Raw genomic sequence first — 22829 nt, forward strand, 5'->3', positions numbered from 1 at the left:
GAGAATTAACTAAAGTTAAAGTGTTGAGTTACTCACGTAGATTTATATATTCTACTAGTATAAGACAAAGCTGTTCGCTAAAGGTCAATGCTAAAGGTCAATGTCTTCACACACTTTTAATCTCTTAAATGTCTGACATTTAAGAGATTTAGGATTGGGTAAGATTCAAAGAAGAGGGATATTTATGTACTGTAATATAAATAATGTTTGACAGGCTGATGTAGTCCTACTAAATCACCTAAAACACTTTCTTAAAACCCAAAACACTCCAACCAGTTAATTATTACAAACACATCTCAATTATCTCAAGGGTTGGTCCACCAGACGCCTTACTACGTACCAAGACATACACAATCATCAGCAACATAGAAAATGATCAACAAAACACATCAGAGAACTACAAATGCTCTTGTATCCAGAGCGAGACTGCCAGCAGAAGAGGAGCTGATGATGGAGGAGGAGGAGGAGGAGGAGGTGATACAGGATGTGGTGCCCCACATCCTCCTTACAAGCGAGAAATGTCAAAGTTCGGCAGCTTCCTGCCTCCCCACCACGACCCAGACACCTGCCGCCTGCTCGTGCAAAACAGCCTGCAGTCGGGCGGAGAATTTTCCACGGGGGGGGGGACGGTTGCCGGGGGTGACGGGGGCGTGCGTGTGAGCGCGCAGTGCGGCGGGCTTCTGGCTGGTGTTTGGAGGCAGCTGCTTGCCTCTGTTTCCGGTGCAGTCGTTTGCATTTTGCAAAAGAGCTTCTGAGGTGAAGACCTGAATATGAAAACCTGTTGTGCAACTGCTACATGACGAAAGTCAACTACAGGTGACGGGAAAGGTAACCTCCTAAAAAGCATAAGGTTTAGTGCTTTCATTCACCACTGTGAAAGCTGAAGTCAATGTGAGTGCTCAAACTAAGCAAAAGAAACGCGTACAAAACTATCTCCATCTGCCGGCACTGTTGCAATACTCAAAGTCAACTGTTCTTCATCATTTAGAAGTCTATTCCCTGTTTTCACTTGTGTTTATGCTTTGAAAATCCATAATTCACACGCAAGCATTAGCACACTCAGGAATGCACTTGAATGTATAAAATCGACACACACACATACACACACACACACACACACACGCACACACCCCCCCGTTGTGGAGGTGTCACACAGACCCCTGTGGTAAACGTCTGACTGTTGTGCACCAGAATACAGAAATAAACTCACCACAGGTGTTATCAAAATATGATTCTTATTATAAAAATATTACAAAATGAACAGAAACATGGAGTCAAAATATAAAAGATGGTTCTCAAGAAAGACAGTGGCAGTGCATGGCCATTAAATTAGACTGTCTCATTATAGCCAAAACATATAATAATAAAAATAAAATCGTACAGTGCAGCAAATAGCAGAGTATTTCAAATGAAATAAAATGAATCAATCACACTTACCACATTAACTTAATTAATCTGAATAAAACATACAGCGCCCTCTTTAAAATACCAATGCTTTGAAAAGTGTGATAAACCTCTACTGAACAGATGGGGGCGACAGTGAGAAGGAAGGCTGTCCATGACATGTACTCGTCTTCAAATACACTCTGAACAGAGTTTATGCCGTAGATGATGTAGTCTTCTGCTGACTGAGAACCAGTATTTCTCTACTCAATTTCAGGTTAATCAGTAGTTTTCTACTCATTTTGAGGTTCTCAGTTACATCAACATCTTCATAATTCGAATGTCTTTGATGATACGTTTCTTTTTACGCCGTCCAGATTCCAAAGTTCGTGCTCGAAATGCAACGCTATCTTCCTGGTTTCCCAAGACCCCCCCCTCCCAAACCCCACCGCCTCCTGACCCCAGATGCCCCCCCCCCCCCCTCACCATCTCTAGCCCCCCCCATCTGACCTGGAGTGACCTTTACAATCTACTTATGAAGACATGACTTCACCAGGCCCTCATCGCTACGCTGATCCCTTGTTTTGTGTAAACCCAACCCCGTCTCAGCGTCTCTACGGAGCCACGCCTGCTGTCCCACCGCTGGTCGGACCGCAACCTTTGACCTCCGACCCTAGTGAGCGGTACCTTCAGTCTTTTCAATGGGATCCTGTGAAGGCAGCATCCCCCCCCCCAGAGGTAAGCAGCATCCTGGGGGTCCTGGGGGGGGGGTCCTGGGGGGGTCCTGGGGGGTCTTGGGGGCCCTAGCCCCGCGGCTGGGCCCTGCGGGTGGAGCGGGCGTGGCGGGTGCAGCTGCCGCAGCAGAAGCTGGAGTAGTAGGAGTTGGAGCAGAGGCGGGCGTAGACGATGAGCTCACAGTTGGCCAGGTCGGGCTGGTCCACGCAGTCCGGGGGGAGGTCCACTGTGGGGGGGGGGGGGGCACAGGGGTTAGTGTGTGTGTGTGTGTGTTTGTGTGTGTGTGTGTGTGTGTGTGTGTGTGTGTGTGTGTGTGTATGTGTACAGTGTGTATGTGTGTGTGTGTGTGTGTGTGTGTGTGTGTGTGTGTGTGTGTGTGTGTGTGTGTGTGTGTGTGTGTGTGTGTGTGTGTGTGTGTGTCATACACACACACACAGTTTATAACGCACACTTAGTACACACAAACACATACACACACACACACAGTTAACACACAGAGTATACAAAAACACACACCACACACACACACACACACATAGTGTGACACAACGGAAGGGAGACAGTGACAGACGGACAGAGAGAGAGCAGGGAGTTCCCTGACCTTGCTGGCTCCTCCTCGTGACCTTGACCTCGGCGGCGGCGCTGACGGAGTAGATGCCGGTGTAGGCGTTGCAGGTGTACGTCCCCTCGTCGGCCGGCTGGGCGTCGCTCACCACCAGGCTGCCGTCGGCCGACGCCCGCACCTTCACCCCGTCGGCCCGCACCGGGACGCCGTTCCTACGGCAACGGGACCAGCGTTAGCATGGTGGCGGAGTTACCATCGTGAAGAGATCAGTCTACCAGCCTACCCAGTGGACTGTAGTAAAGGTTGCTCATCTATCCGTCACACATCAAGGTGGACACGCCCACTTGTGATGTCAGAAGAGGCCGATTTCCAAAAACGGCTTGTAACGGCTAATTACACTCACACCTGGTGGGATAATATCTCACCTTTAACATCGAATTGGCCAAGATAGTAGTTATCTTTAAGTGCTATAAGTGCTTATTTCCTCTGATTGCTACCAGATGTCTTCCAGGAGGATGTCTACATTTAACATCACAAAGTTTTAAAGGTTTTTTATGAGCACAATCACACAAGTATGTGGCCAGTAAAACTAAAAATGGAGGACTCCGACCGTTAATACATCTAGGAGGATGAAAACACAACAAAAACATCAGCGTAAAATATTCACAAAGATCAATAGATAATACATCCTAGTGTCCTCTTTTTGGCCTTTGTTGATAGGAGTGATTATTAGCTAAAACCTGACGGCAAAGAATCGTGCGTTGACTTAGCATCGCTAACGCTAACAGGAAGTAGCTTGCTACCGGGACCAGCCGACGTTGACGTTGTCCCCGGAGACGACGCAGGGCAGCACGGCGGTGTCGCCCTGGGTGACGTGGACGTTGGTGGGCGCCGTGGTGATCCGCAGGTCGGCTAGACGATCACAGAGCAAACACCTTAACCCCTGGTTTGGTAAAGCTTGATGCTAAGCTAATTGACACAGTAGCATGCCATGAGGCATAGCATGTAGCATAGCTAGGCTAATGAACATGATGGTTGGGATGCAAAGATAGGTGACGAGTTAGCATGAGACTAATTGTAACATCAGTGTCATGATTTGGTTGTTGGACACTCTCATATTGACATTAGAATACATTAGCATATCATAGATCTGAGTGTATTAGCTAACGATTGCATTGTTAGCATGTAACTTTGCCGTTGATGAGCATCACCTTTCACCCTGAGCTGCAGCTGTCTCTGTTCCAGCTGCTTCTGATTGGACGCTGTGCAGGTGTAAACCCCTGAGTCACCTGACCTCAGCTGGCCAATGGTCAGCGTGCCCTCGGAATTCTGGGTAATTCTGTGACGAAGACAAAAGGAAACGAGCATGAGGCCTGTTGGATTGATGAGGTGATACAAGGATGTGTCTGTCTGTCTGTCTGGACTCCGTGTGTGTGTGTGTGTGTGTGTGTGTGTGTGTGTGTGTGTGTGTGTGTGTGTGTGTGTGTGTGTGTGTGTGTGTGTGTGTGTGTGTGTGTGTGTGTGTGTGTGTGTGTGTGTGTGTGACTCCGTCAGTGTGTGTGTTCGTACCTGGACTCCGTCAGTGTGTGTGTGTGTGTGCGTACCTGGACTCCGTCAGTGTGTGTGTGTTTGTGTGCGTACCTGGACTCCGTCACTGTGTGTGTGTGTGTGTGTGCGTGTGTACCTGGACTCCGTCAGTGTGTGTGTGTGTGTGTGTACGTACCTGGACTCCGTCAGTGTGTGTGTGTGTGTGTGTGTGTGTGTGTGTGTGTGTGTGTGTGTGTGTGTGTGTGTGTGTGTGTGTGTACCTGGACTCCGTCAGTGTGTGTGTGCGTACCTGGACACCGTCAGTGTGTGTGTGTGTGTGTGCGTACCTGGACTCTGTCAGTGTGTGTGTGTGTGCGTACCTGGACTCCGTCAGTGTGTGTCCCTCTCTGGTCCAGTGGATGGTGACGGAGGAGAGGGCGGAGGCCGGCAGGATGTGACACGGCAGAGTGGCCGTCTGGCCGGACCGCAGCTCCATCACCGAGGGGGCGGAGCTCTGGATGCTGAACCTGGGGGGGGGGGGGGGGGCAACAATCACATAAACATACAGTGCACACATCATGGGGGCGGCACATACACATATATTATAAATATCATGGAGGGGGGGGGGGGGGCAAATACGGATATATTACACACATCATGGAGGGGGGGGGGGGGGCACATCCATTACACACATCATGGAGGGGGGGGGCATACACATCATGGCTCATCATTAGGGGGGGGGGGGATAGGGTGACAGGTGTTTCAGAGATGCAGGTAAGCAAGCGAGAGAATGTTTTTACCTGGGTGAAGGTCCGTCACCCGGGAGTGGGTCTGTTGGAATGGGTTGAGATCCCTCTGGGACACACACACAGACACAGACACAGACACACACACACACACACACACACACACACACACACACACACACACACACACACACACACACGCTGTGTTAACCTGAGACAGACAGGTAGGTGTCTGTGTTTACCTGAGACAGACAGGTAGGTGTCTGTGTTTACCCGAGACAGACAGGTAGGTGTCTGTGTTTACCTGAGACAGACAGGTAGATGTATCGGTGGTCTCGCTCTCGGTCCTGCGTCGCCACACACAGGTACCACCCGGCGTCGGCCATGCTGAGCGGACCGACCAATAGGGAGCCATTAGGCTGCTGGTGGTGTCTGAGGTACGAGAGGCCAAGAGGTCGAGAGGTCGAGAGGTCAACAGTGGAGGTCATTACATGTTATTCATTGAAGTATTTCTGTCATGTGAAAAGTGTGATGAAACTTTTATGATGAAGAAGATCAAAGAAGTTCGTCGTCAGGGAGACAACAACAGTTGAACTTTGACCTCTGATTAGTTATGGCCAAGTTAATTGTAAAAAAAAATCTGAAAATCGATAAATGTAAATAAAACAATAGAGTGATTAGATGCTGCAATCACTAAAGGCCCAATATAAACATTTCCTCCAAAAGGGTGATTTTGTTCCCTCGTTGGTTTCAAGGGATTCTGGTTCATTCCAATACAATTAAAAAGTCAACATTCCTTGCATGTTGCTGTCACACCAAAATTGTACCGGGGGCGAAAATTGTACCGCCTACGTATTCCGCGTTGGAAACATAGCGTCATCGTTCGACGCCATTGCCCGTTGCCAGGCTGGTTTCAAAAAAACATTTGTTGCCAAAGACAAAATAACATAATACAGATAACAATTGTTTTTACTTTATATTTGTATTTTATTGAATTTAGCTAGTAAACTGAGTGTTTAAAGTGTATCATAGTCTAGCTAGCTTGTATTAATACACTCAGTTTACTACCTAAGTGTGATTAAACAATTAAATACAATACAATTATAAAGTTAGCTGCGCTAATAAATGTCATTTGTAAAATAAGTGTTATGTGTTTAAGGTTATTTCGTCTTGTGACGCTCAATAAATTAGCGAGAATGTTCGCGAATGTTCATCGTCCGTTGCCAGGCAACGTTCGAGGCGATCGTCCGTTGCCAGGCAACGTTTGAGGCGATCGTCTGTTGCCAGGCAGGTTTGGAATTTTCGAACGCAGATTACGTAGGCGGTACAATTTTTCGCCCCCGGTACAATTTTGGTGTGACAGTACGTCCATGATATGGACGTCAAAGGTTAACAACGTGTGTGTGCGTGCGTGTGTGTGTGTGCGTGCGTGTGCGTGTGTGCGTGCGTGTGTCTGACCTGCGGGTGGAGAGCGGTTCTCCGTCCCGCCGCCACTCCACGATGAGGGTGGAGGAGGGCGGGGGGCTCACCCTACAGGGCAGCACCGCCGTCTGGCCCACCAGGGCCTCCACCCGGGACGGGTCCGACGGGTCGATGGTCACACCCCCACCTAGGGTCAGACTGGGGGAGGAGGGGGGAGAGGAGAGGAGGGGGAGGTGAGAAGAGGAGGAGAGGAGTGGGAGGAGGAGGAGGAGGAGGGGAGAGAGAGGAGGGGAGATGGGGGAGGAGAGGAGGGGAGATGGGGGAGGAGAGGAGGGGGAGAAGATGAGAAGGAGAGGAGGGAAGAAAGAGGAGGGTAGAGGAGAGAGAAGCGGAGAGAGGGGGGATGAGGAGAAAGGAGGCAGGAGTACAAGGAAGGATAGAAAGAAGAAGAAAGAAAGATAGAAAGAGGTAAAAATGAGAGTGAAATAGAACGAAAGAGAGTAAATATCAACAGAGGAACAGAAGAAGAGAGATGGAGACAGAGCCAGAGAGAAGGGTCACTTTATGCTCCACTGTTGGTCCGGTCACTGGTCACCACAGCAAGCATAAAGGAGAGCCACGTGTGGGCCCTGATTGGTCGGTCAGAGGGGTCAGAGGTCAGAGAGAGAGAGGAGGTAAGACTGGCTCATCATCACCTGGTACGACCCACACTGCCCAGAGAAACACCCGCCACGCCAAAGTATTAGTACTCTACTGTTTCACTAGTTATACTATTATTAGTACTACTTTACTGCCAGTAGTTTACTACTAGTAGTGAGAGGGAGTATTGTACTGTAGTGTACTAGCTAGTACCAACACGATAGTAATAGTACACAAACTATCAAGAATAATCCTAGTAGTACACCGTGTACTACTAGCATTATTCTTGCTTTACTGACGACCCACCAGAGCTCAGAAGCACTAAAGCTTTATTAGGTCTGGGCCAATAGGACATAATCAAATATGTAAATTTTGGACCAAAATATCTCAATATAGATATTGTGATAATACTGTAGGGATGGCTATTTGTGCATTCACTAAATATTTACAGAATTCGATTTTTGATTGATAATCATCGGTAATGATGATTTAATGAAGTGGGTAAAGGCAAGTCAAAGTCAGCTTTAACAGTCTGGTAGGTTCATATGAAATAAGCATATTTTTATCGTATGGAATATTTTGCCCAGCATTATTACGGGGTTTCACTTCACTCACTGCGACAGGGGATGAAACTGAGAAAGATAGATGGGACAGAGACCACCGATACCGGGTTCACTGGATCAAAAACTGCTCTCTGCTGGCGGGACAGACAAACTGCATCTAAGCTCATCAGTCAATTTGTTCGGTCCACTAGAAATGTCTCTGAGTTTATACTCTACACAGTCTACAGTAATAGAAATCTGGAATAATTTGTAGTCTGTATAGTTCAATACAAAAAAATTCTCACTCAAATAACACTTACATTTAGGAATGAATAATGTACAGGAGACCATAACTGGAATATTCAATATTAATGCAGAGTTAAAAGTCTGAAGGTAACAGTAATAGCAAGGTGCTGAAATCATCTATTAATAATTAATAAGTAATAAGTAATAATTTGTGAAGAAGCTAGAAGATGTGTAAACAAATATCGGAAGAATGTAAAAACATTGAGGCGATGACACCCAGAAACCACAGGAGGCGACAGAGAGCGTTGTGTTTTAGTGACGACAGAGAGACAGAGGACACCACGACCAGTATGAAACATCACAGACAAACCTTTATTAGTTCAGTTAAACATGACAAACAGAGGTGACAACAGAGGTGACAACAGAGGTGACAACAGAGGGACCCAGATGGCGACAGACACACTGAGGTAGTGGTAGATTTACAGACCAACACAAACATGGTAGTAGTAGAAAGTAGCCAAAAGTCCCAAGAAGCAGAGAAAAGTGTCCAACAAGGTTTGCTGTGAAGCGATCAGGGGACCACCCGAGATTTTTTCAAGTTAAGAGCGGGCAACAAAATAAAAGTATCCCAAGGAGGCGAGTGTGAGTGCACATTGAGCTTTTAGTAGTGAAACAGGTATATTTCTACGAGAAATGGGAAGCAAGAAATGGAGGTTATAATAATCCTCATGAGGCCGGGAGCCTGGAAGGAAACACGCTGAGACTTCATCGGTGTAGTAAACACACGCGGTCATCTTTAAACATGTGGGGGTGTAGCTCCATCGCTACGCCCTCGGGCCCCGGGCTCCGTCAGGGCAGGGGCCCCCGTGGACGACGGCTACGCCAGCGAGCCAGAGGTGGAGGTAAGGGGGGAGGCCGGGGAAGGAGGAGGCGGGAGAGGGGGGAGGCGGGGGTGAAGCCGCGCCCCCAGAACCGCAGTGGAAGGTGGAGGTCTCACACAGTGGAGGGTGGGGGTCTCACACAGTGGAGGGTGGGGGGGTCTCACAAAGTGGAGGGTGGAGGTCTCACACAGTGGAGGGTGGGGGTCTCACACAGTGGAGGGTGGGGGTCTCACACGGTGGAGGGTGGGGGTCTCACACAGTGGAGGGTGGGGGTCTCACACAGTGGAGGGTGGGGGTCTCACACAGTGGAGGGTGGGGGTCTCACACAGTGGAGGGTGGGGGTCTTACCTCGCTGCCGGGCCGGCGCTCTGCGCCGCGGTCCCGAAGGTGGGCCGACGGGGGCGCAGGTGGAGGCGGGCGCGGTGTGCGTGGGAGGCGGCGTTGCCCCCCTGCCGGGTGACCCCGGCCCCACCCGGGGCCGTGAAGACCCCCCCCATGTCGCGGCCCACACCGGGCGTGGCGCCGCCGCCACCGACGGCGGTGGAGGTAGAGACGGAGGTGGCGCCCCCTGCTGGAGGTCTGGAGGCGGGGCCCCTGGAGGCGGGGCCGATGGGGGCGGGCCCCGGGGTCCACTGGGCCGACGCCGGTCCGGACGGACACGCCTGCTGGCACTCGGCGCGGGTCAGGAAATTGTTGTTGTTGCCGTGGCAGTTCCCGTACCAGAAGTGGACGCACTTGCCGGCGATGACGTCGTAGTGGAAGCGGGCGGTCCAGTCGGCGCAGGAGCCGGCGGCCTTGGGCAGCGTGCAGACGGTGCGCTCCACTGGACAGGAAGGAGAACACAGGAGGACAGGAAGAAGGAAGGGTTGGCGGGGATTTCTACAACTCTAAACAGCGGAATGGTGGGATGGGCGCCATCTACAGGTCGAAGAGCTGAACCTCTCCTTCTGTCGTCACATGTGATCGGCTCAAATGAGTGTCTGGTGATGTCCCCGGGAACCATCCCATATAAATCCTAATTTGGGTTTATAGTCAATAATAAATCAAATTTGAGTTTGTTGCCGGTAGACGGCGCTCTAGAGGTCAGTCCTCCCAATCACTAGGTTAACCTATTCCCCGGACACAACAATGATAGCTAGGATAAGATGCTACATGATGCTAAGTTCTAATTGCAGTAAGTGTGTACATCAAGTGCCAGGACGTGCAACTTGCAACAGCGAAACGGTGAGATGGCGCCCTCTACAGGTCAAGGAGGTGAACGTCACATGTCTGTCTGTAGTCACACGTGATTGGCTCAACTTAGTGTCTGCTGATGTCTCCGGGAACCACACCATATGAATCCTGGGTTTATAATCAATAATAAATCAGAGTTGTGGGGCGTGTGGTGGGCGTGGCCTCACGGTGGTGGGCGGGGCACTCCTCTCCGTTGGGCCCCCCCGCGGGCGTGGCGCGGTCGTAGCAGCAGCCGAAGACGGTGGTGCGGCACTGCAGGGCGTTGGTGGTGGGGAGGGACGCCGCCACCGCCGCCTGGGGAGCCCGGGAACACGGCGCCGGGGGAACCAGAGACACGGGGAGAACACTGAGTGCAATGTGGGCTCAGGAGGAGGGGAACGACCACGTTGGAGAGCTTTAAATAAGAATGTTGGAACGGGCGGCGGTTCCACTCGCTTAGCGTGCTAACCGGCGTAGCGACCCAGCGTGGAGTCAGACCTGTGGTCCAATGCTACACCTCTCTCTCTCTCTCTCTCTCTCTCTGGTGTTCTCTCTCTCTCTCTCTCTCTCTCTCTCTCTGGTGTTCTCTCTCTCTCTCTCTCTCTCTCTCTCTGGTGTTCTCTCTCTCTCTCTCTCTCTCTCTCTCTCTCTCTCTCTCTCTCTCTCTCTCTCTCTCTCTCTCTCTCTCTCTCTCTCTCTCTCTCTCTCTCTCTCTCTCTCTCTCTCTCTCTCTCTCTCTCTCTCATAAAGGCAGATGTATATGCACCAATGGTTCCTCTTTATTTGTGAACGTCTAGTCTGATTCGTATCACTGAATTTATACTTCAACAACACAGCCCCTTTCCCTTTGCAGAGGTTCCTTCCTCACCAAACCATGTCTAAGTGTAAAGCTAGCGCCTCTTGTCTAGCTAAGAAAAAGCACAGAAAGTTGAGGTTCTTTCTTTTTGATAGCTATGTATCGTATCTTTTTTGGGATGTTGGATTTTGAATGGCCTCTTTGTAAAATATACTGTTTTACTCTCAAGTCAATGGGGAAATCAGTCCCTTTAGTCTTTGTTAATACAGCTGTCATCGGTCACATCGTGGGTCAGCTGTTCCTATGACCTGGATCTATCCCCTCATCAAATGGGTCTCACCATTTTTCTGAAGAAGACCCAAGAGGGTCGAAACGTTGCTGTTAACTTTTTAATTAATATATGAATATGGGAGCTTAAGCAGTGCTGCGGACATACCATTTCTTTCACGGCTCATAGATGCCTACATGTAGACGGCGGTTGTCGGGGTCTGAACCCCCAGTTCTGTAACGGTCGGTAAACTTACGGTCGGTGCGGCTGCCGCGTGCTCCTGGCAGCCCTCCCTGCTGGGGCCCTGAGCCGGGGTCACTCCGTCACGGCAGCAGCCATAGCTAACACACACACACACACAGAGAGACACACACACACACACACACACACACACACACACACACAGAGACACAGTGAGAGAGAGACACACACAGAGACACAGTGAGAGACACACACACAGACACAGGGAGAGACACACACACACAGACACAGTGAGAGACACACAGAGACACAGTGAGAGAGAGACACACACACAGACACAGTGAGAGAGAGACACACACAGAGACACAGTGAGAGAGAGACACACAGAGACACAGTGAGAGACACACACACACAGAGACACAGTGAGAGAGAGACACAGAGAGACACAGTGAGAGACACACACACAGACACAGTGAGAGACACACACACACACAGACACAGTGAGAGACACACACACAGACACAGTGAGAGACACACAAACACACACAGAGACACAGGGAGAGACACACACACACAGAGACACAGTGAGAGAGAGACACACACAGAGACACAGTGAGAGAGAGACACACACACACAGAGACACATTGAGAGACACACACACACAGACACAGTGAGAGAGAGAGAGACACACAGAGACACAGTGAGAGAGAGACACACACAGAGACACAATGAGAGAGAGACACACACACAGACACAGTGAGAGAGAGACACACACAGAGACACAGTGAGAGAGAGACACACACACAGACACAGTGAGAGACACACACAGAGACACAGTGAGAGAGAGACACACACAGAGACACAGTGAGAGAGAGAGACACACAGAGACACAGTGAGAGAGAGACACACAGAGACACAGTGAGAGAGAGACACACACACACACACAGAGACACAGTGAGAGAGAGACACACAGAGACACAGTGAGAGAGAGAGAGACACACAGAGACACAGTGAGAGAGAGAGACACACAGAGACACAGTGAGAGAGAGACACACACACAGAGACAAAGTGAGAGAGAGACACACAGAGACACAGTGAGAGAGAGACACACAGAGACACAGTGAGAGAGAGACACACAGAGACACAGTGAGAGAGAGACACAGTGAGAGAGAGACACACACACAGAGACAGTGAGAGAGAGACACAGAGACACAGTGAGAGACACACACACACAGAGACACAGTGAGAGAGAGACACACACACACACAGAGACACAGTGAGAGAGAGACACACAGTGAGAGAGAGACACACACAGAGACACAGTGAGAGAGAGACACACAGAGACACAGTGAGAGAGAGAGAGACACAGAGACACAGAGAGAGAGAGACACACAGAGACACAGTGAGAGAGAGACACACACACACACACACACACACACACACACACACACACACACACACACACACACACACACACACACACACACACACACACACACACACACACACACACACACACACACACACAGACAGAGACACAACCAGAGAGAGAACAGGACAGAGAGAACAGGACAGAGAGAACAGGACAGAGAAGACAGGACACTCTGTACCCATCAGCCGGCTGGTAGCTGCAGGGCAGACTGTTCAGACCCGCGACCGCAGGAGAGGCTAAAGATAGTCCAGAAGTGTCGGGGGAACGTAAACCACTCTGGCTGCAGAGAACCCGCTAGGCCGTTATAAACCCATGTCCCACGTCCCCGGAGGCCAAGCCCAAACCAGGCCCGTAATTTAGACGCCTCACACGCCACCCAGCGCGGCCGCAGTGTAAATACCGGTTGATCCTGGGCTTTCTCCGCTAGCAGCCCTGGGCTGAGTTAGCGGTTTGCTTAGTTAGCGCTGGGCTGAGTTAACGGTTAGCTAACACAGCGCTGGGCTAAGTTAGCAGTTAGCTAACATAGCGCTGGGCTAAGTTAGAGGCTACCTAGCGTAAAGCCATGCTTAGTTCGCGGTTATCTACGGTAGCATTGGGCTGAGTTACCAGCTACCTAATGTCAATCTGGGCTGAGTTAGCGGTTAGCTTACGTAGCGCTGTGCTAAGTTAGCGGCTAGCTTACGTGGCGCTGGGCTAAGTTAGCGGCTAGCTACCTGGTGCCGGTGCAGTATTGCTGGGCGTCGGTGGGCGGGGCCACCGGAAGCTCCTGCACCCGGGGACAGCCGAGGCCGCGGGGCCCGCCGGCCGCCACGCGTCCGTCAGGGCAGCAGCCGTACTGTGATTGGCTGCAGTGGATGGCGGGGGCGGAGCTGTGGGGGTCGTGCACGGTGCCGGTCGCTGAGCCGTGGCCTGCGGAGAGACGGAGGAGGGGGAGGTACACATGTCAGTCGTTGATTAGCATTCGGATCCCCTTCCTCCCTCCCCTGTTGAGGAGGGGATGATGGGGGCGCCGTTCGTGGGGTCGTTGGGGTCTCAGGGTCACGGGGTCTCAGGTTCAATGCTCAGTAGGGGAGTCCCCCCCCCTCCCAGCTGTGAGTGGGATGCTTGCAGCGTGCGGATGACACCAGGCGGAGGTGAACTCGAGCGCAGAGTGGATCAGAACCTTTATCTAACCGATGAGCTGGTTTACTGGTAACCGGAAGGTTGCTAGTTCGATCCCTTGCTAGGCTCCTCCGAGTGACGAGGTGTCCCCGAGCAAGGGACCTCACCCTTACTGCTCCCGACAAGATGGCCGTCGCCTGGCATGGTCGACACCGCCGTCGGTGTGTGAATGTGTGCATGAATGGGTGAATGTTGCAAAGCACTTTGAGCGGCCACTGGTTAGAAAAGCGCTTTGTAAACGCAGTCCGTTTACCATCCACCATTTTACAACAGGGAGGGCTTGGCTTTAACCCTGCCAGGGTTTGGTTGGGGGTGTGATTCCCAGTGTGTGACGAAAGTAGCATGCTTACGATGTTTGCCGACGATATGAAAACATCCCCCGACTCCCTCCTATCCGTCTCTATTTGTACACAAACGCAGAGCAGGAAGAGGAACAACATCGGAACAAACCCAAGAATTCCTTTTCAATAGCATTCCGGGGAGCGCTGGGCCGCCTGTACTGTCCCGGGGGTGAGGGGGTGAGGGGGAGGGAGGGGGGGAGGCGGGGGTGGGGTGGGGGTACCGGGCAGAGTACGTCAGCAACAGGCCCATGCAGCACAGCCCAGATCAGTGGGCGCACTCGCTAGCACACTCGAGTGAACAGCAGATATTTAGATCAGGCTGACGCAGAGATGGGATGTCCAGAGGCTCTTTATTATAAGGGGGGGGGGCACAGGGGCGATGAACTAGGGGGGGCTGGGAGGGTTTGGATGTCAGTCACGACTGGGACACTTTTCTGAACTGGTGCACTGGGGACACGCAAATGCATTTCACTTTATTTTTTTATTTATTTTAAGGACAGTGCACATTAATCTACATTTCTGTAAATGTGGCAGTGTTAGCCAGCAGGCCAATTTTCAACTGTAGCCCTTTAGCAAGATGTGAAGCTAGGCACAGGATGGCTGAAAAGCAAAACATATTAGGCTTTGCTTCTGTCGTCGGTTCTCCTGGGAACAGGGGGTTCCATGGGAGGGTTCTAGAATCAGGGGGGGTTCTGTGTTCCAAGGGGAACCAAATCAATCATGATGGAGAGAGATTCGAAGTTTTAGGTATTGACTTAGAGATAATGTACTATTATTATTTAGAATACATTTTCATCCCAAGTGTCCTAAAGTGAATTCAGATACATGGTTGAGGGGATTTGGGCATCCTGCACAGGGATGACGACCGGTAGGCTGTCGACAACAGGGATCGAACGCACAACCTTCTGTCTTGGATTTAGATGCCTAAACCAAGACTAAACCATCCTGACGGTTAGGTTTAGGTAAGGGTTGGGTGAGGTTAAGGTCTGGGTTATGTTCGAGGGAGGAGAGTCAAGAGGGATTCTAACCTGTGGTGGGCACGTCTGGAACGTAGGGGGTGAATCCGGTCTGTGTGTGGTCATGTCCTGTGGGGTCCTGAACGCTGGGAACCACTGAAGATACAGGGTCACAAAACACCAAGTTAACAACTGAAGATACAGGGTCACAAAACACCAAGTTAACCACTGAAGATACAGGGTCACAAAACACCAAGTTAACAACTGAAGATACAGGGTCACAAAACACCAAGTTAACAACTGAAGATACAGGGTCACAAAACACCAAGTTAACAACTGAAGATACAGGGTCACAAAACACCAAGTTAACCACTGAAGATACAGGGTCACAAAACACCAAGTTAACCACTGAAGATACAGGGTCACAAAACACAAAACACCACGTCATTCACGTCTTATCTGCACAATTTTTGATAGCTTTTCCTTTACATATGATCCCTATTCTGTGTTCTGAATATGTGATTGCCTCTCGCAAGTAAGTATGGAAAAATGTCTTCTTCCAAACTTTTCAAGTTGTGTCATGAACTTGGAAAACCCCATAATAATAAATTCAGTTTCATTCATACTCAAAAAACCTCAAGTAGTCGCAGCCAAACCACAATAAACCATCCTTTAGTTTCACTTTGCTTTCACTTTCACTTTGAGTGTGGTTCTCCAGAGCAGAACCAGGCCGTCTGATTGGCCGTGGTTCTCCAGATCAGAAACAGGCGGCAGTCTGCAGGCGGTCAGACTCACGCTGTGGCCGGCGGCAGGCCTGGCTCTTGCAGCTCTCGGCGGCGGCCGGTTGGGGCTGGGCGGAGCACTGCTCCACGGGGTACAGGTTCCGGTCGGCGTCGGCGCACATCACCCGGCGGTCCCTCAGACCCCCGCCGCAGCTCCGGGAGCACTGAGGACCCGGGAGAGGACAGAGGGGTGAGCGGGGTCGCACTCAGGTCGAGTGAGGAGCGGCGTGGGTCCTGGGTATTATGGGATGTGTTGGATGTGTATCAACAAAGACAGAGAGGAGAGGGAATCCCGGGGGTTGTTGAACTCAGTTGTCCTGTTGAATAATATCATGGACCCCCACCTCCTCATAATGCTGTGGATGGATCTCCCATCAGAGATGAGGAGGAGTGAGTTAGTTTGGGTCTGGATGTGTGTGTGCAGGACTGTGTGTGTGTATGTAGGTCTGTCTGTGTGTGTGTGTGTGTGTGTGTGTATGTAGGTACTTGTGTCTTTATGCAGGTGTGTGCGTGTGTGTGTGTGTGTGTGTGTGTGTGTGTGTGTGTGTGTGTGTGTGTGTGTGTGTGCAGGTCTGTGTGTGTGTGTGTGTGTGTGTGTGTGTGTGTGTGTGTGTGTGTGTGTGTGTGTGTGTGTGTGTGTGTGTGTGTGTGTGTGTGTGTGTGTGTGTGTGTGTGTGCGGTAAACCCACCAGTCCCCAGTCTCCAACGTGCCAGCCAATCGCGCGGCGTGGGCAGGGCGCCATCTGGCAGGCCTGGGTGGCGAGGGGGCGGGGCAAGGCGCTGCAGGCCGCCTCCTCCAGCCTCATCCCCCCGGACCCCACGCAGGTCACCTCCCGGGTCTGGTCCCCGGCCCCGCAGGACACCGAGCACTGGGGGGGACCGGGGGAGAGACTGTCAACACCCTCATCCTCCTCACCTTCATCACCTTCATCACCATCACCATCAGCCTCACCCCTCCCCTCCTCATCATCATCATCAGCCTCACCCCTCCCCTCCTCCTCCTCATCATCATCATCACCACCACTACAACCTTCAACTTCATCACCACTACCACTACCACCGTCATCTTCATCTCCAGCCCTACCACCTTCATCATAATCATCATAATCATCATAACCACTACCACCTTCATCATCATCTCCATCATCCCCACCATCATCATCATCATCAGGACTCCCCTCATCATCAGCGTCACTCCCACTATCACTTTCATCATCATCATCACCACCGCCACCACCAGCTTCATCATCATCATCCCCCCTCCCAATCATCATCATCACCCTTCCCCACCTTCATCATCATCGGCACCACCACCTTCATCATCATCACCAGTCCCCTCATCATCATCACCACCATCCTCCCCACCATCATCATCATCACAACTCCCCTCCTCATCATCATCAACCCAACTACCACCTTCATCCTCATCACCTCATCATCATCCCCACCATCATCATCATCATCATCACGACTCCCCTCATCATCATCATCATCATCAACCCAACTACCACCTTCATCATCATCAACCTCATCCCCCTCCCCTCCTCATCCTCACCCCCATCACCGCTCCCCCCCTCCCCTCCTCCCCCCCAGCGGGTTCGGGGGGGGCCCTACCTGGCTCCAGCTGCTGACGCTGTACTCTGCACACCTCTGCATGTTGCAGGTCTGCAGAGTGGGCGGGGCCTTGGAGAAGGCCGCGCAGACGGCGTCCTCCACCACGCGGGGCCCAGATGCATCATGGGACACGCACTGGACGCTGCGCAGCTGGGAGCCCCCCCCGCAGGTGACCGAACACGTGTTCCACTCCCCCATCGTCCAGCTAAAGGGGGGGGGGGGGGGGGGGGGGAGAAGTTAGATGGAAAGGGAACGAGGGAAGGTCAGAATCGCCCAAATATGGACTTCCAGTTCAGACAGAATTATGGCAGGTTAAGAGCGAGTGGGACGGGAGAACGTTACAATGTGAAAGCGTCGTCGTCACTCACCGTTAGCTACAACACACTACTGGTCCACATCTATCTACTATGGGGTCATTTAGTGACTCAATGTCTTCGAGGCGCCATGAAGGAGCAGGCCGGGGTTAGGGTGGCCTCTTGCTCAAGGGCTCTATCAGGATATTGGGACTCGAACCCCGAGTGTTAGACCCAGCTGGATACCCCCCCCCCCCAGGCCCCTAAACACTATGCCCTTTGACCCTGGAAGTGCTCAAATGAGCGTTAAACACCAACCGACATAAAAGCCACACTAATTGACGGTGATGGGGAGCTGGACCCGCTAAACTGTTTTGTACAGCAATCAGGGAGCTCCAGGGGTCGAAGGTCACATGAAGTAAAGCTCTTTGATGTGACCCCCCCCAATGAGAGGCAGAGGGTAGCTCGCCATGGGTTTTGTCACTGCCGCCTGATGCTGTGGGAGAACAGGCCAGGGCTGACGCTAAACGTAGCGCTAATACTGAACACAGAGGCTGAAGCTTACCACTGGTGCTAATACTGAACACAGACACTTAGGCTAAACACTGGTGCTAATACTGAACACAGACGCTTAGGCTAAACACTGGTGCTAATACTGAACACAGACGCTTAGGCTAAACACTGGTGCTAATACTGAACACAGACGCTTAGGCTAAACACTGGTGCTAATACTGAACACAGACGCTTAGGCTAAACACTGGTGCTAATACTGAACACGGACGCTGAAGCTAACCACCGGTGCTAATACTGAACACAGCGCTAACCACTGGTGCTAATACTGAACACAGACGCTAACCACTGGTGCTAATACTAACACAGAGGCTAACGCTAAACACTGGTGCTAATACTGAACACAGGCTAACATTAAACACTGGTGCTAATACTGAACACAGAGACTAATGCTAAACACCGGTGCTAATACTGAACACAGACGCTTGCGCTAAACACTGGTGCTAATAGCTACATGCACTATTAAGGAAACACAGGAGCTAACGCTAGGGAAAGCTCAAACACTTCTGAGGAAACAGAGGCCGCGGTCAAATTAGAAATCCAAAAGATTCTGTCAAATTCCAGCGGCCGGGAATTTGTCAAGTAACTCCCTAAAAACGATTTTAGGGAGTAAGGATAACAAAATGGATGATTGATGCACATTTTGTTTTAAAAATGTGATTTGTTATAATCGTTGTCCTCTCCCCTCCATGTTTGAGCTGGGGAACAGGTCCAGCTAGTCCGGCCTGGAGGTGACCCGTAGGAGGTTACCTGGAGGGCCCAGGCCTCTCTGTGGGGCTCCACAACAGTGGGGCGTACAGGAACGCCATCCTTATGAGACACACCAGCGAAACAAGCTGCTTCAACAACCATCAGCCTCACCACCACGTCTTAGCAGAGCCACTCATCATTAGCCTTAAACATTAGCGTCTTGGACTAGACTATAAAACAGCTGACATAAAACTGTAACTACATTAAATAATACAGTGTCTATACCCTAAAATGTGAATACGGCCTTCAATCTAATAAATCCAAGGCCTTATTCTTTATTAAACAAACCATTAAGCAATATTGCAGTATTACTGCAGTGTTACTGCAGTAATGCAGCAATACTCCTGGGAATAATCCATACTCAAGAGCCTCATATTAAACATGTATCATATATATTCTCAGTACAGCGTCAACAGGGCCACGTGATAACTTGAATCGTCCCTGGTCTGTCCTGGCGTACCTGTTCGTCAGGGGGCAGGCCTGGGCGTTGCAGGTGCGATTGCTCGAGGGTCGGGGCAGGGAGGCGCACAGGTAGTCGGGGAACACCTCGTTATCGATGGCACAGAACACCAGACGGGACTGGAAGCCTGGAACAGGAGTCCATCAGAAAACTCATCAGGAACAGAAAGCAGCCAAAAGACAAATTCCAGATAGGAAACCACAGCACTGGTGGGTGTGTGTGTGTGTGTGTGTGTGTGTGTGTGTGTGTGTGCTGATCAGCTGGCCTGACAGAATCACCAGTTAATCATTCCTTTCATGGGACACACACACTCTAACGCGCGCGCACGCACACGCACACACACACACACACACACACACACACACACACACACACACACACACACACACACACACACAGAGGCACACGCACACGGACAAGCAGAGGAACATGCACACACACACACACACACACACAGGCCCACGCAGATGCACAGATGCACACTCGCTGACTCACTGATGTCATAAAATATTCCAGGGCACTTATCCCAAAGAGTAGGAGATTCCCCGGTGTCCTGGCTAAAACTGCCCAACCAGGCTCATTCATCCGGCCACCTAATCATCCTCCTGTATAATTGGCTTATTCATTAATTCCCTCACTCTCCACCTCAAGCTGGTGTGTAGTGAGCGTTCTGGCTCAGACTGGCTGCCGTGCATCACCCAAGTGGGTGCTACACACTGGTGGTGGTTAGTGAGGTCCCCCCTTCACTGTTAAGTGTCTTTGAGTGTCCGGAAACCGCTATATAAATTAAATCAATTATTTAATACTGGTTTGAGCTCAATCCAATATGAGCCTTAAAGACGTTGTAAAAATGACCCAGTGGTCAGAGATCGATACCGTAGTCGTCAGACATAACGACCAGGTGGTAAGGCCTCTCACCTGATCCACACTCCTTGCTGCAGGCCGCCCAGGAGCCGTAGCTCCAGAAGTACCCCTGCCGGGAGCGTCCGTTGGGGAGGTAGTACTCAAAATCGACCCCCTGGTTTGGCTCCTGGCTGATCATCTGAAATGGAAAGCACCACCCGTTAACCCATCCGTTCATTGGACAATGGTAAATGGTAAATGGACTGCATTTATAAAGCACTCAATGCGCTTTACAATACTGCATAACATTCACCCATTCATGCACACATTCACACGCCAACGGCGGCATCGGCCATTCAAGCCTCGTAGGGAGCAGTTAGGGTGAGGCGTCTTGCTCAGGGACACCTCGACACTCGGCTAGGAGGAGCCGGGGATCGGACCAGCAACCTGGCAGTTACCAGCCGACCCGCTCTACCTCCTGAGCTACTGCCTCCCCGGACCACCACTGATGAATGGCAAAAACTGTCCAACTCGCATTTGTTTTCCGCTTCATGGCTCCATCTGGGATGACCACAGATGGAGACTAACTAAATAAAGACAGAAATAAATCATACATAAGAGAAAAGGAGAAAAAGTAAGAAATGATCAGTGAGCGACTGTTAGAAGAAGTGATGGTCTATCAAGGAAATGACTCATAGATATGGAGGATTGCATCCATTGTCAGAACCATTGCTGTGTTCGTTCTGAGGTTCTGAGGTTCTGAGGTCCTGGTTCCTCACCTCGATGACGAGGGGCTCGGTGGTGGGGCCGCGGCCGATGATGGTCTCGGGCGTGTTGCCCCCCTCTGGTCCGCGCTGGTAGTACAGCACGGTGCCGGCCACGGGGGTGGAGCGGGAGAACTCGATGACCCAGTGGCCGTTCAGGTAGTACTCCCCCCGCAGGTTCTTGATGGCTGAGCCGAGGAGGAACCGAGGAGCAGAGGAGCAGAAGAACAATGAGGAACAGAGGAACGATGAGGAAGAGAGGAACGATGAGGAACAAAGGAACGATGTGGAACAGAGGAACGATGAGGAGCAGAAGAACAATGAGGAACAGAGGAACGATGAGGAGCAGAAGAACAATGACGAACAGAGGAACGATGAGGAAGAGAGGAACGATGAGGAGCAGAAGAACAATGAGGAACAGAGGAACGATGAGGAACAGAGGAACGATGAGGAGCAGAAGAACGATGAGGAACAGAGGAACGATGAGGAACAGAGGAACGATGAGGAAGAGAGGAACGATGAGGAAGAGAGGAACGATGAGGAAGAGAGGAACGATGAGGAAGAGAGGAACGATGAGGAAGAGAGGAACGATGAGGAACAGAGGAACCAAGGCCCAACCGCTAAACCCTCAACCGCGCAAGCTAAAATACGCTAGGAGACGAGCTAATGATATCGATCACTTTATACAATTATTTGTGTGTTCTTGTATCATTTAACCTGATTGTGTTTGGTTAAAAAAATAACTCTTTGACTAATCGAGAAGAAAGGATATCTAAACGAGCTAAACGGTTCGTTAGTACGACTCAAATAAATGTATTTCCATCGCCCATTTGAAAACAACAGAGACAGCGCTTAACAGATTCAAAAGGTGTTTAGGGAACTATTCAAATCCCAATAGAGACGACTACAGTTCCCAGTCTTTGCTGGGGCTCACCGAAGTAGTTGCGAGTGGGCGTGGTCTCTGTGATGCGGATGCTGGTCGCGCCTACAGGGATGATGAACATCTGGTTGTAACCTGCGGGAAAAAGACAGTTCATTCATAAAGATCTGTCCTACAAAGACCATTCATTCATAAAGATCTGTCCTATAAAGACCATTCATTCATAAAGATCTGTCCTATAAAGACCGTTTATTCATAAAGATCTGTCCTATAAAGACCATTCATTCATAAAGATCTGTCCTATAAAGACCGTTTATTCATTAAGATCTGTCCTATAAAGACCGTTTATTCATTAAGATCTGTCCTATAAAGACCGTTTATTCATTAAGATCTGTCCTATAAAGACCGTTCATTCATAAAGATCTGTCCTGATGCAGTTAGGCTAACACTGAGGCTAATGCTAATGCTAAAACTAAAGCTAAGGCTAAGGCTATTCATAAGGCTAACACTAGGGTTAATGCTAATGCTTATGCTAACACTAAGGCTAATTCCTGAGGCTTACACCAGGGTTAATGCTAATGCTACTGCTAGGGCTAGCCGTACCGTTGGGCAGGCTCTGGACAGAGAAGGTGTTCTGGACGCGGCGGCAGGACTGGCCGCTCCCCCCGCACTGAAGACACGCATCCTCCTGCTGGGTGGACTCCAGGAGGAGGTCACAGCCCAGACGCTGAGGGGCACGCACACACACACACACACACGCACGCACACACACACGCACGCGCACACGCACGCGCACGCGCACGCGCACGCGCACGCACAC

At 50.8% G+C, this 22829-nt stretch overlaps 1 protein-coding gene across 1 annotated transcript in view; it reads right to left on the minus strand.

Moving 5' to 3' along the window:
* Positions 1-1216: 1216 nt before the first annotated feature.
* paplna (papilin a, proteoglycan-like sulfated glycoprotein) overlaps positions 1217-22829 on the minus strand; it is a 28709-nt gene continuing 7096 nt past the window's right edge. Inside the window, exons 7-27 of the mRNA XM_030356825.1 lie at positions 22613-22736; positions 22064-22144; positions 21145-21317; positions 20441-20564; positions 19523-19649; positions 17450-17654; positions 16525-16704; positions 15849-15999; positions 15126-15209; positions 13309-13504; positions 11219-11303; positions 10087-10213; positions 9035-9509; positions 6415-6576; positions 5261-5388; positions 5011-5065; positions 4591-4737; positions 3895-4022; positions 3487-3595; positions 2720-2895; positions 1217-2344 (exon numbers count right to left, since the gene is read on the minus strand). Of these exons, the coding sequence (XP_030212685.1) occupies positions 2187-2344; positions 2720-2895; positions 3487-3595; positions 3895-4022; positions 4591-4737; positions 5011-5065; positions 5261-5388; positions 6415-6576; positions 9035-9509; positions 10087-10213; positions 11219-11303; positions 13309-13504; positions 15126-15209; positions 15849-15999; positions 16525-16704; positions 17450-17654; positions 19523-19649; positions 20441-20564; positions 21145-21317; positions 22064-22144; positions 22613-22736 (3195 nt within the window). The 3' untranslated portion in view covers positions 1217-2186. The remainder of the gene's footprint in view (positions 2345-2719; positions 2896-3486; positions 3596-3894; positions 4023-4590; positions 4738-5010; positions 5066-5260; positions 5389-6414; positions 6577-9034; positions 9510-10086; positions 10214-11218; positions 11304-13308; positions 13505-15125; positions 15210-15848; positions 16000-16524; positions 16705-17449; positions 17655-19522; positions 19650-20440; positions 20565-21144; positions 21318-22063; positions 22145-22612; positions 22737-22829) is intronic.

Source organism: Gadus morhua, chromosome 5 (assembly GCF_902167405.1).
Source record: "Gadus morhua chromosome 5, gadMor3.0, whole genome shotgun sequence".
Taxonomy (NCBI): Eukaryota; Metazoa; Chordata; class Actinopteri; order Gadiformes; family Gadidae; genus Gadus; species Gadus morhua.